This window comes from Ascidiella aspersa, chromosome 3 (genome assembly GCF_963924565.1).
Source record: "Ascidiella aspersa chromosome 3, kaAscAspe10.2, whole genome shotgun sequence".
Lineage (NCBI taxonomy): Eukaryota > Metazoa > Chordata > Ascidiacea > Phlebobranchia > Ascidiidae > Ascidiella > Ascidiella aspersa.
This window is the reverse complement of record NC_139449.1, coordinates 13,715,591-13,731,065: the sequence shown is the minus strand read 5'-3', so window position 1 is coordinate 13,731,065 and position 15,475 is coordinate 13,715,591. Positions and strand designations below refer to the sequence as shown.

At 34.9% G+C, this 15,475-nt stretch overlaps 1 protein-coding gene across 1 annotated transcript; it reads left to right on the top strand.

The window, feature by feature from the left end:
* Positions 1 to 4,046: 4,046 nt before the first annotated feature.
* LOC146160311 (large ribosomal subunit protein mL38-like) lies at positions 4,047 to 14,688 on the top strand. The gene is made up of 9 exons (XM_083384580.1): positions 4,047 to 4,464; positions 4,902 to 5,076; positions 5,184 to 5,275; positions 5,586 to 5,696; positions 7,283 to 7,500; positions 9,715 to 9,833; positions 11,021 to 11,179; positions 13,079 to 13,212; positions 14,052 to 14,688. The coding sequence occupies exons 1-9, from the start codon at positions 4,320 to 4,322 to the stop codon at positions 14,198 to 14,200; spliced, it is 1,302 nt and encodes a 433-aa protein (XP_083240706.1). The 5' UTR covers positions 4,047 to 4,319; the 3' UTR covers positions 14,201 to 14,688.
* Positions 14,689 to 15,475: the final 787 nt, after the last annotated feature.

Genomic DNA, 15,475 nt, shown 5'->3' with positions numbered 1-15,475 from the left:
ATGGGTTCCGTGACATGTCAATATGACTCTCTATGTTGGATAAGTATATGAGAACAAAATAGGTGCTTATAATGTTATAACAATAATAATTTTATAACAATTAATATCTTGAATTTAAAGAAAATATATTTAGAAATAGCTAGATAGTTTACAGATAATCTAGATTCTAGAAAGCTAATCCATATATTTGTACAAAATATAAATATTATTAGGCATATTGCCACATAAAGTTGCTTAAAGGGTCTTGCTTGATGCCTTAGACCAGTGGTTCTTAACCTATAAGTGTCGTGGCTACCTTCCATTAGCACTAAACACTTTGTGATCCCTTTGCCCATGAATTCTAAAAACATCTCTAACGCAAACCAAAACAAAATGGGTTAACTGGCTAAAAATTAAAATACGACATGCCTGTTGCCCCCTAAAGACTTTTCCGTGGCCCCCCTTGGGCCCAAAGGACACAGTTGAAAAATGCTGCCTTTACTACATATATTTGAATTTTTTCTATCTAGTTAATAAATTTTCAATTAGTGAAAATTTGAAATTTATAAAATTAATAAAAAAATGTATCTAGTTGTCATATTTATGAAAAACTAAGGCAATTCTAATCATCGAAAACTAAAAGAATAGTAATCTAAAACAAATATTTATCTTGTAAATTGTAAAATATTATATCTAGAATTATACCAAACATTTAAATCTAGATGAAAATAATCTAAAATAGCAACTATGTGCTCTGGTCAATTTTGAATGCATTTGTTTTTTCAGAACTTTATACGATATGTTGAATAGAAATATTTCAGCCAATGTGTTGTTGTATGTCTGTACTATAGTTGTATGTAAAGTTGCAAAAGTCAGCATATTAACCAGGGCTGGGGAGCCGGAGCCAAAGGATATGAGTTTTACTACTCCGGAGCTGAAGCCGGAGCCAAAGGATTGAGCTGGAGCCGGTGCCATTTAATAATTGCCTGATGGCTCCAGAGCTGGAGCCGGAGCTAATGCTATTTTACGGTGGCTCCCCAGCCCTGGTATTAACGCATTTTAAAGATTGGTCACTTTTTATTGTATTATAAAGTGCTTAAGTTTTTGAAACTTAATAACCAATAACTAATTGTAAAATACCAAGAACCACTTTAGAAAGTCCAAATACTATGTTGTCTAAAGAATATTTTTCCAACATAAAAATTGAAAAAAAACTTTCAGAGAGCTTCGGAAAAGTCTTCGGAAGTCATAAAACTTCAAATACAATTTTCATATAGAATAAATAACCACATAGTGTTTTAAGCATCATTTTTGAATCCAGCACCCCAATAAATAGGGGAATAGCAATTTACTACAGGCTTCTGCTGCAAAATAAAGCCTCCAGAGCGATAAAAGCACTCAAGCGAAACAAAAAAACGACCCAAAACGTCATATCTTCGGAACCGCTCATCACAGAACGCTCAAATTTGTTGCAATCTTATTTTTTCTTTGAGATCTTTAACTGTTTAAAATATAAAGAAAATCTTAAAACATGGGTTCCGGCCCTTTAAATTAAGCATGGAATGACCCTTTTGCGTTCACTAGTCCAAAAATGTGCAGTGTATGTTTTAAGTAAAATTATTAGTGCTCTGTATAAATCTGATTTATGTTTAACAGTATGTCTTTCGCCATTTGATAAAATTACCTCTGCCTAAATTCGTTGTACGTCCCATCGCACCCAAAAATGACAGTTTTGGCAACTTAAACGATATAAAGCCGTTTTTTCAGATCCGGTTCTAACCGGCCCTTTAAATTAAACATGGAATGACCCTTTTGCGTTCACTAGTCCAAAAATGTGCAGTGTATGTTTTAAGTAAAATTATTAGTGCTCTGTACAAATCTGATTTATGTATAACATTATGTCTTACGCCATTTGATAAAATTACCTCTGCTCTGTCCAAATTCGTTATACGTCCCATCGCACCCAAAAATGACAGTTTTGGCAACGTAAACGATATAAAGCCTTTTTTTCAGATCCGGTTCTAAACAAGTTGCATTAAACCAAATTGTGGATCTATCAGTGTTTAAAATAGTTTTTAAATTATAACCAGAGTCAAACTCAACCCAAACCGGAACTTTTCAACCGTTTTTGGGTCAATTTCTGTGCTGGTCTAGAATCCTACCACATCTATTTGAACACTAAAAAAGTAAGTTGTCAACTAGGTGAAATTACAAGACATAAATATGTAAGAATACATATAATAATAATACTTGACCCACCCCAAACCAAGCGCTAACTTACACCCTAACCCAAATATTGTGTGTTGATTTAATAATTGTGGTAGGATTCTAGACCAAAACCATTTTTTTAATAGTTTGCAAACGGTGCAAAAGTTTAAACATGGTAAAAGGCACCCGATTAGTTGGCAAACTTGGCTTTCCATACCATATTCCAGAATCACGCTAGTTAACAAATGGGAAATGTTGTGATTCTCGTCGGAAGGGAACTCCCCATTACGTTTCTTCGACAAGGGTTTATTTTGGTCAGCACAATTCTATAAGGTTTAAAAAAGGCAAAAGCAACTGCATCTGCATGATTAGGTAACTTTCTGCCATGTATCTTTTAGGCACAAGGAAATGTGATAAATACTCTCAACAAACAATAATATAGCATTATAAATGTAGCCTAATTTTTGGAAAGCTACGGCTCCATCGAGCAAACGACTTACAGATGTCTTGTTTACCCATCAGCCACCACCATGCAGCACCTGATAACTAGTCTGTATCCTATGGAAGGTGAACAACTGCACATCCGATAATTTTTGGAAAAAATTGCGTACCGTACACACTTAAATTAGTAAATCGCACACCTATATATTTCGGAAAAAAAGGTGAACAAACTTTTATTCTTGAAGGCGCGATCAAACGCACGACGGCTTCGGGCTAAAGCAAATTTATCAAAATGGGCTTAAAATACATATGTGGGGCTCGAGGTTAGTTGTTGAACTTTTAATGGTTTATTCAACAGAAGGGCGTTCGTATTGACGCTCGTTTAGACTCCTATCAGGTTGCGTATCTAACACGCGAGCCAGCCACAAGACGTAGGCTATTGGTGATTAGAATTGTATTAGTCGATGAACGAACGTCGAACAACCAGTTTCAAACTATAGATCGGCGAAACAAGTTAGCATATAGCAGATGCTACTTGCAAATATCAACGCTGTTAACAGTAAAAGTCAATAGCTATAGCTACAAGAAGGTTAGTTTTCAAGCGGATTGCGGTCTTAAGTACACAAAATCCAAATGCTGACCGCAGAGAGATAATTACGGGAAAAGCTAATTAGCATGTAACACTTTTGGTGCGAGTTTTTTTTTTTGGTGCGACGCAGAATGCGTATAACAAATAAATCTGACACAACGCAGTACATCGCAAATATCAAAGACGTCATCGCGTAAAATACAAAAACCATTAGTTGGTAATAAATCATGCCCTACACATGGGCTACTGGAAACCTAAACAAGATTGGCGCAGAGCACGATACATTTTTAAATTTATGCAGTGAATATAAACAAAACTAAAGTTTGGGGCCATGGCCACGTCCCCTCTGGACCCCCCCTGCCCGAAACATGCCAAAGCCGCACTCTCCGTCAATATGGCTTAATTAAAAAGAGGTTTCAAGGATTGATTAATAGTTTTTGATAAATTAGAATTCAAAGAATCGTTAATTTGGTCAACTTGTTTACTTGTTGGCGTAAAGGCCCGTTTACACTACAGCTGCACTGAGCTAAGCTGACGTGAAATTGTTTTCACTACAGCTGCACCCCATCCGTCAGAAATCAGTGCAGTTCTAAGCAAAAAGGTCTACGACAATCAGTGTATTCAAAGGATCAAAAAGTCCGACTTTTAGACTTTGAGGTCTTGGACAATGCACTAATTTGCATTAACAAATGTGCATAAGAAGATTAAGTTTAACAATACTTGACCCAACCAAACCCAAACGGTAACCAGCGCCCTAACATTTGTTTGTCCATGCGTGTAAATAAACACGCTGATAGGCTGATTTCGATTTGCGTTTTAAAACTATGTATACAGACCGAAATAGTAAGGCTGGTTTAACTATTGAATAACTATTTGGTGGGTCGGAAATTCGCAGACGGCGTGTCGGTATTTTGGCGAGTGGTATTCGTCCGGACGAGTTCTGATTGGTAGGCACTTGCCCGACTGGCGAGTGCAAACTTTGATTTAAGGCCGACCCTGCGTAGTAGTCGGTGCATTTGGGTGTTATCACGCCCCATCACCTGGCTAAGCCTAACTTCCTTTGTAGGTGTTTGAATCCAACTGTGGTGAAGTTTGTTTAAATATGGCTCTTAGAAAAGAGTTTAGCATCTTGCCATATTTCTATAGCTATGCCTATTCGGGATGCTTTCAAAGATATTATGCTACAAGTGGGTATCGAATATCAGGCGATGACCCCTCAGAAAATATCCACTCATCGAATTTATCAGGTAAGCTATGAAAACTTGACAAACAGACTTGGCAGTATAATGTAAGAGCCGCAGCAGGTTAGCCTCCCCTGGGATAGACTACTGATAACCCAGTCTGGAAAGTATGGCAGATCTTGACGAGTGCATGGCCGAAAATTTTTGGGTGACCGGGTGCAACAAAGGTAAAAAAGTACACCTCAGGTGCACCTTATAATTTTCCGATGCACTCCGTATTGCATACATAGGATAAATAAGGGTGCACAAGCGTTTTTTTTTGCAGTTTAGATTTTTTTGGGGTGCACTTTTGAAAGGTTCAAAAAAAACTCGTGGGTGCACTTGCTACACTGAACTTAGCTTTTACTGTGAATGATACTTGTCTAATAAAATTATTTAAATTCAATAAGGAACATTTTAGGATCCCCGAAAAAGATTTACAGATGTAATGTTGTTTATCACAGACGAACAGTTATATCAAAACAAGATTCAGTCAACCATGTTAAAAAAGAGAAGATCACCTTTAAGAGGCTTCCAGAAGGCATCAGTTCGAAAGTTGTTGAATTTCAAACCAGTACCATTTCCTAATGCAAGCTTTTTCACTCCTCATAAATTACCAAAATACAACAGCTATTTCAGGTAAAACAAGTTTTGCAATGTTAAATTCAATAGACTAATTTATAAGCGGTTTGCTAAAATTTCCTTATTATTGTATTTTTACACGGACTGATATTTCTATTATGCAGGTATGTTAAGAAAGCAGAACGTGTGCGCAAACAGCAGAGGGAAAATGGAGTGGAATGGAAGACAATGGATTTTTGGTGGCAACAACAGCAAAGTAATGTGTTCTTTAAACAACATATAAATAAAAAAGTTTTATGACCAATTAGTAATTAACCAGTTATTATTGTAGTACATATTGAATGGATTTGAATATTTTGCAAAAAGTCTGCCCTACACTAAAGGTTTACAAAAAAATTAGTCAGGCTGATAAGGATTAATATTTATAGGCTTCAAAAACAACTAGCCTATTGGGAGGTTTGAACTCACGACCTCTGGTCATCCTGGACTGACGCTTTACCAACTAAGCTATGGTGGTTCAGAGGTAAACCGAAAAATTGTGTTTATTTTTATTGGGTTAAATCTAGGTCAAATCACCTATCAAAACATTGGACTTGATTTACCGAAACAAAATCATCAAACGAAGATGAAAGTAACTACAAACTCAAATTTAGCAAAGGAGAGTCTCAAGAAAGATGGCAAGTTAATTTGTTTAAATGATTTTAGTAAATGTTTGTAATAACCCTAGAGTATATTATTTTGATTGTTTAGGACACCATGGTCCAAATATATTTTGTGACAGGCCATCAAAAGCAATTTGTTTCATATGGTGGGCAGACAATGCAAAATTTTATTTTTTTTGGCGGGGTGGGGGGAACAAAAAAAAAATACATATTATATATGGCATTATATTTCAAGCAATCTTATGAAACATGCTGTTCTCTAAATAACTAATGTTCAACTATGCAACTGAAGTTGAGGTCGCACAAAGCAAAAAAAAAATTGTGTACACTAGTAAAAACTTCAGTAAAATGTATAACTTCAAAGTATACCTGACATATTGCACATAAAAAGATGAAAACTTTATAATCTGCACATAAACGGCTGTACCGAAATCACATAACAAAGTTTAAACAAAATGCAACAAAAACATACATTGCATTTATTTAGTTGTGAAAGTTAAATTGCCTTGACTCAATAATTTTGCCAGCATTTTCGAATGGAGTCCGCATAGCACTTGGCATTTAACACATGGAAAACGTGAAAATATTATACATTGCCTTCATGCTTAAAACATTAGCATGCTTTAATATAGTGGTCTCCAAACTATGGCTCTCGGCCCAATGTGGGGTCGCCATCACTTTAAAACAATTAAAAAAAAAGTGTTTTATATATTAACTTGAAATCCATGTGCTAATTTAAACTTCTCATTTCGGTACACATGTGTAGCCACAGTTTTCTAAAATTGTATATATGTTAAGCGTAATATATAATTGTGTAACTAAGTTAAAAATTGTCGGAAAATAACATGGGGTTAGATATAAATGCTGATTTAATTTATCTGTAATTTTGGGTCCTTTAGTAAAAAGGTTGGACACCACTCCCTTAATACATGCTATATATACTATAAAATTAAAGGATGTTTTTTATGCGAAGAGCGATAAGTGTTGCATTTCTATGGTTAAAATTGGCAAAAAATAATTTTGGGGGGGCACTCAAAGCAGCAATTAAAGCGGTTTGGGCTAATAAAAACAGTTTGGGCCCAAATGCCTAAATGTTGGACCATGCTAGTTTTGGTTTCAAGTTATACCTTATACTAGCTACATAAAAAGAATATTTATGTGGATTAATTGTTCAGTTTTGTGATCTTGTCTGTTGTTTACCCTAATTAAGCTGCAATAGATTTGCATTAGCATAGTTTAATCAGCAATTTAATCAGCAATTTAACCACCTTATATTGTCAAAATTTTGCCCGCGAGACAAATGGAATTTAACCTTTCAAGAATAACATTTTATTGTTGATTTGCTTTTGTAAAACGATTTTCACTTTGTGCAAAAAATTGACTGGTGGTTAAGTGTTGTCAACTTACTTTTGGCAAAAAGTTGTAAATGATGCTTAAACCTGCAAGCCCCTCTTTACATATATTTTAATATTGTATCTTTATTAGACATCTTTGAAATTTGTTAATGATTAGTTTTAAATTTATGCTAAGACGTTTGTGGTGGTTTCGACAACCTTCTATTACCTATTTAAAGAGATTGTTTCGCTAATATTTATTTGTAGATCACTGCTTATTGGATGAGATAATGTCTGATTGGGAGCAAAGTAAAAAGGGCATTGAAGAAATATCACAGATTGTAAAACACTTTAACCTTTACAAAGATTTATTTGGGGACAAGTTCTTTTACCCTGTGGTTGATTTAAATGTGGCATATCAAGATTGTGAAAACCATGATTTGGTTAATCCTGTATATTATGGAAATGAACTTTCCTCGTGCGAGGTACTGTGATGCACTTCTAGTTGCTTTAATACTTATATAGTTATTGCTTCTAGCTGCTTTAATATTCATATAATTATTGTTTTTAAATGGTTTTCATCAAGTTTATCAAACGTTGTAATATATTTTGTTTATCATGAGGTTCTGATTATTGCTAACAATGAACAGCTTTTAAGACAAGTACCTACAATGGCGAGGCCTAAGGTGGCGACTCTATGTATACAGTCTCCCTCCAGCGCAAATGCTGGCATATAACAGCTTTGGGTGTTATTAAATGCCACACTCAAATTACCCCAGTCCAGATAACAACTTTACAATGCTCCTTTCCAGTATGGCAGAAAGCTGGCGACTTGGCGACTATGTCGGCTGAAGAATCAGACTGAAAACCGAAGAAATTGGCCAAAAAAAAGTTGTTTTTTTTAAATTAAAATTTTTTTTTTTTGAATTTTTTTTTAAAAGATCGATTTTCTTTTTAATATAACTTGTGATTGTTCTACACATATTTAAACAAATATATTTTCAAAATGCTTTATATGTAGGAACATTATGCACTAAAATTGGCAATAATTAATTTTTTTGTGCCATTCTGAAAAAACGTTACGAAAGTACGAAGCACATTGTTTAGCAGGGAAAGGCCAGTGTTAAGCACAGATTGTTTATTAGTTTAAAAAGTACTAAATTTCAATAGAACTGTTGTGTATTTGCAGTTTTACTTTGATTTGACAAGTACTTCTTTATTTAGTTAAAAAAGCAAACATGATAGTTGTCATTCCTGTTAAATAGACAGGTATGACATTCCCACGGGCATATCAAGAAAGTACCAGGCCATGCTTCTCCACCTAAGGCTTAAACTATATTTTTGGCTGTTTTAATTATACGCAAAAAATTTCGCGCCTAGTGTGAACTCCTGCCTCCTTTCGCTATGCTTGTGTCTCTCAAGAATATATATTTTCCGAAAGGTATGATCCATACTATGGTATGTTGCACTTCACTGTGTGACTCTAATTTCAAAAAACAATTTCTACTAACTTGGATTATAAATATCGTTCAACCCCCCCCAAAATTGTCCCAATTTTAAGATTTTTTTTCTCGATTTTTGATCTGATCTTGAGCTACATGTGTGCACAGGAGTTTGCCCCGTTCACCCCAAACAAAAGCAGACATGTGCAGTGTGCACCTCTAGTCCCCCTCAGCATACCCCTTATGTATTGCTTTATGTCACAACAAAATTGGTGCCTACGGCGCAACTTTTTGTCAATTCATTTACTTGTTAACACTCTTGTTTATCGTCTAAACATGGCAAGGTTGACACATTCCTTAGGCGAACACATCATTTAAGTTTAGGGCGCAATAAAACAACCCGAAGAATTCAGCCCAAAAATGCTCGATTATTGCTCGTCACCAGAAGGCTGGCAAGATTCTGCCTGCCCTTTTCTTCGCATGGGTTTTCGCGATTGTTGCAGGACTTCTTTTTGTGAGCGCTTTGTAAAAGCATCATCACTACAGGCCTATTTTAAAACAGAACAACAGAACATGATCCTGTCATATATAGTGACAACATAATGTCTTTACCGCAAAACGCCTTCCTACTGTAAGAGTGAGAGAAGAGTCAGTAATGTTAGGGTATAGTCCACTATTTACTCATTATGTAGTCTATTTGTGGAAACATAAAATTGTGATAATTGTGTAATACATTTTAAACCAGTTAAAATCTCTTATAAACTGACACTATAAATAATATTTTGTTGGTTTATCATTATATTTGATTTACATTGTTCAGCATTATGTAGAAGTATTATGTAAAATGAGAGTTTTAAAATACAAAATAAACTCAATAAGAATATCAAAGCCCATACAGAAGTAGGTATCATTTTGGAAGTTTCGAATAACTCTTTATTCATTTTCAACATCAGATGTTGAGATGTTGAAAATGAATAAAGAGTTATTCGAAACGTCCAAAATGATACCTACTTCTGTATGTGCTTTCATATTCTTATTACGTCTTACTACAAACTCCAACCATTATGCTCCAAAATAAACTCAAAAGTGTAAATTTGAATGATTGTGTTTATAATGTAAGTTACTAACATATCTCAGGTAAACAAATATTAGTTATTGGTACCAGGATTACAATATATTAGGATTCAATATTCTGAATTTGTTAAACTACTAAGTTATTGAATTCCAGGTGAATGGTTATTCTGAATTTTGTTTTAGGCTACTTCATCACCCAGTGTTACGTTTGCCTGTGATCCTGACACCCTTTGGACACTTTTGCTAGTTAACCCAGATGGAAACCTTGAATCAAACAACAAGGAGTATATTCATTGGTTTGTGTACGTACTTACCGTTTAAAAAAATATTTACAATAGTGGGACTACAGTTTTACATGGAATTATCTTTATACACTGTGGCAGATATAATTTTTGGGGTTTCTGCAGTTTTTAACATATTTTGATTTTTTTAGTAGCTTCAAGATCAACGTGCTATGTCTAGTCAAACAACTTTTCGATTGCCATGCATGCATGCATTCCAAAAAAATCAGGGCTTTCTATTTAAACTTATAATTTAGTTGTTGTGTACATACATTTAACCAGATTGCAATGGTCTGAAACAGTGATTCTCAACCTTTTTAGCTTACGGACCAGTAAAATTTCAAAAAAAATTTTGCGGACCGGTGGAAGTTCAAATATTGTGTGCAACTTTAAAGCAAATCACGGAAACTTAAATTTAATTAGCAATTTGCTGCTATCTTTTTGATATCATATGTGTTAGTGTTATACATGGTTCTATTGAAGTTTTTCATATACAACTGGTCCTAAAGTTGACTTAAACGAGTTGTAGCCTACTGTTGAACAGTTGGGCACAACACTTACAGCATTGTGATGTACGATAAAGTCCAAAGTAGACCATTAACTCTATGTTACGTCACAATACTGCAAATTGCGGAACTGCCAAAATTCTTAATTTGATGGACAAGCCTTCAGAATCTTGCATTTTGCAAATGAAATATAAAATTGTAATACATTTGGTGGACCGGCAAGAAAGTTGATGCGAACCAGCACCGGTCCGCTGACCGGCGGTTGAGAACCACTGGTCTGAAACAGTGGTTCCCAAATTTTTAAAGGCATCCAAAATTACAAAAAATGTGGTAAAACCTTGTGACCCAGACCTCTTTTGAAATATTAAATGGCAATGTAGACTCAACTGTAAATTTCAAATTTAAAACATCAGTTATTTGAGCATAGGAGCGTGATCAGATTATACCATGGGCCAAACAGTAACCTATCGCCAAAAAAATTATTTAAAAAAACTAATGTGCAAATATAAAATTAAATTAGGACTCTAGTTGTACAAATTTGCCAAACTTAAAATTTATGCCTAGAAGACTCTAGATCAGTAGCTTCCAACCTGGGGGTCCCAACCGCCAAGAGAGGGGGTCACAAGGAGTTATCCAATGGATTTCCATTACTATTGTTTATTGTTTTAACACAGTCTATTTCACTTTGATTTGTTTTTTTAGAGGAAATATTTGTGCTGGAGACATTTCCACTGGAGAAAATATAATTGACTATCTTTGTCCTATTCCTGTCCGCAAAACCGGTTATCACAGAATGGTTTTTGTGTTGTTTAAACAATCTCATAAAATTGATTATAGCCAAGAAAAAAAAGACACGCCTTGGTGAGTTGTTTAATTATAATTTTTAATTTTTTTGTTGTTGTTAAAGTTTTGGGTGAGCAAATGTCTTCACCCTGCAAAGACAAGTTGCCTAAACTGGCCTGACTAGTAATATAAAAAATATTTTTTTGTTTAATATTGTCTGTTGGAGTGCTCTGCATTTTTTTTTTGAATGCAACACAATTACAAAAAATTCTAACCGATATCGTACGCCTTCCTAAATTCAACAAGCTTTTTCAACCCTTTTAGGGCTTTCTCTACATTTATGTGTATTCATATAATGTTTGTGTAACAATCACATTTCCAAATACGACCCAATACTTTCTATACACCTGGGAAGGTAAAGAGGAAAGAGGGTCTGCGGGAAAATTAAAATATTATATGGAGAGCTATGATAAGCAGAATCTTGCCAGCCTTTAAATCAGGGGTCGGCAACATACGGCCCGCGGGCCGGATCTGGCCCGCCTATGTAATTCATCCGGCCCACCGCCTCCTTGACAATTTAGTCACGAGTCCGTTCCACATGCTTTTTGACTATTCTAACTACGTAAGGGCGAAAAATTTTCGCGCTCCGCGCAACATCATTGTACATCCGGTTTGTTTACGTTTTGATGTTGTCTTTTCGCCTAGATCAGCGCTTCTTTACCGTTGCGCCGTGGAAGACAGCCAAGTGCGTCACGGAAAAACGGAAAACGTATACAAAATGTTGGACGTATATTTTTTAACATTTTTTTTATTTTCGGCAATGTAATAAAAGCTTGCAAGAAATTTAAAAGAAATGCAGGCATACCCAAAAAATCGCACTCGCTTCGCTCGCCAGGTGTGCCAACACTCAGCTAGATTAACTTTAAATGTTAGCGCGTTTCCTCAAAGTAGTTTTATTACTTTTCGTTAGTAGTATGGATGACGACGTGTCAACTCGAATTTTAAACCAAACAAACGCTTTTTTCGCTCTTTGCGCCAACACTTGACAGCCTTCTTAAATGTTATTACGATCCGAGGTCCGGCTGATTCACGGTTGTTTTAACATGAAAATAACACGGTTCTTGGTTATCTTTTTGTGCGGCCCGCAGAGATCTTTCTGAATTTGGTTTTGGCCCGCGACTAGAAAAAGGTTGCCGACCCCTGCTTTAAATGATAAGTCTTTTGGGCCTTTAAAATTAAAAGAAAACATACCGAATTAAAAAACATAACAGAGATTCGAATATGCTTAAAATAACAGCATTCATAGCCCAATTTAATTGAAACTTGTTTGTCGAGGACTCGAGGTTACACATCAAAGAAGGAGCAGATGTTTTGCCATTTTGTTTTTGCCATACGACCATTGTATTCTGATTCTGAGTAGCGCTTTTGTGACACACAAAGTATATCTGCATGAACTTTGATATGGTTTCTATGTGAGATCAGTGTCGTTTAACAATTATCTTGGTAAATCCAATTTTATTTCTCCCTTATTTTAAGTTTTACCAAATTACCTAAATATGGCAAACTCTTCAAGACTTCACATTATTTGCATATTTGCACATAAGTTCTCTCATGAACAGCAGATTTCTGATGATTACTTGATTTATGATGCCATGCTACATGTATCTTTGTGTCAGGCCAACTTTTAATAGTCCCTCATATTTATTGAAGATCCGCCCCTGGTTGTGCACTTTTCATTTAAAAGATACTTGCTAAAAGCACTTTCAATCATTTTGTGTGTAATCAACTAGTACTTATGTGAAACGGAATTACTTTTAATATGACACTGATTTAATATATGAATTAATGCTCTAGGAACAAGTTTTTTTTTGAATCCGGTGAGATAGAAAAAATAATATATTCTAGAGCAAGATAATTCTTGGACACTTTTAATTACCCTATTGAAATACTATACTTACTATTATTTTTTACTTTTAGTCTACTGTTGAGACAGCGGACATTTAATACCAAAGATTTTCTGGAAAGATACCCCACACTGACGCCTGCTTCACTTCGTTTTTTTCAAACAAGATGGGAGCCAAGTGTTCAAAAAACTTATCATGAAGTATTAGGTATAAATCAGCGAACAATAATGCTTCTAGTTTGTTCGTTATGTCAGGCCATAAGGCAAGCAAAGATATCTGTGGCCGTAAGATTTGAGATAAATTTTTTCACTTAATATGCTCCAGTAAAAACAGATTTTTTTACTTTCTTTGATTACAATCATGTCCACTTTTTGTCGAGATAAATTTTACAAAAAAATCAAATAGTCGTTCAGCGTATTTACACCACCACGCAAGACTTGATAATATAAGCTATACATTCTATAACTCAAAACATGGGATTTACCGTTTAGCAATGCCTTGCATTATGGGTGATTGTCAATATAATTATATTTAGAAAGTGTGCCTCTAATATAGCCAAAAAAATTTGAGAGAACCACTGCTGTATGCGCTTTGGCATGATATAAATATAAAAAAACAAATTGTAAGTAAAATTAAAAACTTAACTTTATAAGTTGAATTTTTTGCAGATTTGACCATAAAAACAAACATAGAAAGCGTTAATAATCTCTTTGCTTACTTATACATTATACTGGTATATAACAAACCGCACACATAACAAGCAACTCAACAAATAACACTGGTCAACAGTAAAATTCAAACAGGGGTGTGATAGATTGATTCTCAAGTAACAATCACAACAAAGTTGAACTAAAAGTTAATATATATAAAGTTTTTTACCGGACTGTTCACCTTTCCATTTATGTTGGAGCCACTGCATTATGGTTTGGTTAGATGTAATATGTTTAGTTTGTTGTTGTTGGCTTAGCAAAGTGCATCATAAAAGGATGTTTCAAAAAACTTAAACTTGTGCATATACAGTAATGAATAATATTTATTATTTGTAGATATGGCGGAACCAGTTTATGACTATATTCCACCACAATATGAAAAACTTGGCGTTCTACGCAAATGGCCACATAACAAAACTTTAACCTGGCTGAAGAAATTTATGCCCACTGAACCTATTTTTCCCGGTGGAGGCAAATTCCAGTGACATTCTTCATGTAGAAAATTATTTTGGAATACAATATGTCTTGGTTTGTAGAAATATCTGCAACTTATTTGATTCAGATGGAATCAAAGGAAAGTTTTTTGTGCTTTATCAAAAGAAAGAAACAAACAATGCCATGAACAACACACATTGGCTTGTTTTGAGTGAAGTTTCATTATGAAATGTTGTGATTATTGTCGTACGATGATACTCTTATTATTTGCGTTAAGAAATCGCCTTCCCAACCCTAGATTCTCAGATTAATGTAAACAATTTTCGGAAAATGCAAAATATTGCTTTTGCTGTAAATCTTACGAATTACGTGAAATGTTGTTTGTCATAAGTAAACTAAACGTTTCTTTTTTCAATGTTATGCTATATTGCTCAAATAGTTATTTTGGTTTTGTCGCAATTGCAATTCTATGAAGTTGAACTGTATACGAATTATTAGACTGAATATGAAAAGCAAAATAAAGTACCGTATTGAGAGAGTTGAAGATAATTGCAAGCAATTGTTGGTGACCATATAGGCACAAATAGAAAAGTAGAACTCCTATATTTGTAGTTGCCTGCCGCCTAATAATTAACATTTAAGGCCGTGGTTCTTAATTCTCCAGAGTTCGACGAGAACGTCCTCTGAAACATCTATGCTGTTATTTAGCTAAAATTCGAATCTCGTTTATGTGCCAAGGGCAGGCGTCGTGTAACCTTTTTAAATTGAAAGTTTGGCCAATTCCACCTATATAAATACAAGTTTATAATTTGATTAAGCCTAGTTTCAGTTGCATTGATTTTTTCAGGGGACGCCAAATGATTTAATGCGCATGTTCTATCACCGTAAGAAGTGCAACCATTACATCACTACTACATCATTAACACTAGCGCTAACTGAACGGTTGCACACATTTCCAGTTCGTGTCTAAAATTAGTGTCTTAACTGTTGTATTTAAGATTAATTTTTTTGTGGGCGCTAAACTTGATATTTACGACTTACCGTTCGTATTGTCACAGTGCCCTAAAATTCAACAGGGGACGCGGCAATGTGCGCACATTTTAAACTGCCTTCAAAAATGTGCGTACTTTTTTTCACAATGTGATTTTAAGATAGAGTTAGTGTTAGAGTTAGTTAGGGTTAGAGCTGGAGTTAGGGTTACAGTTTGTTAGGCTAAGAGTTTTGGCGCACTTTGTGCAAAAGATATTCGCATCCCCGTCTCCTGAAATTGGCTCGATGTTTACTGCGTTAAAGAAGGGCATTCTACATTAACGGTAGGCGTTTGT

Bases quoted from the DNA above. Each gene is read 5' to 3' on its own strand.
- LOC146160311 (XM_083384580.1), top strand. From the start codon at position 4,320: ATGGCTCTTAGAAAAGAGTTTAGCATCTTGCCATATTTCTATAGCTAT. The intron at 7,501-9,714 runs GTACTGTGATGC...ATTTTGTTTTAG, and splicing joins ATGAACTTTCCTCGTGCGAG to GCTACTTCATCACCCAGTGT. The intron at 13,213-14,051 runs GTATAAATCAGC...TATTATTTGTAG, and splicing joins AACTTATCATGAAGTATTAG to ATATGGCGGAACCAGTTTAT.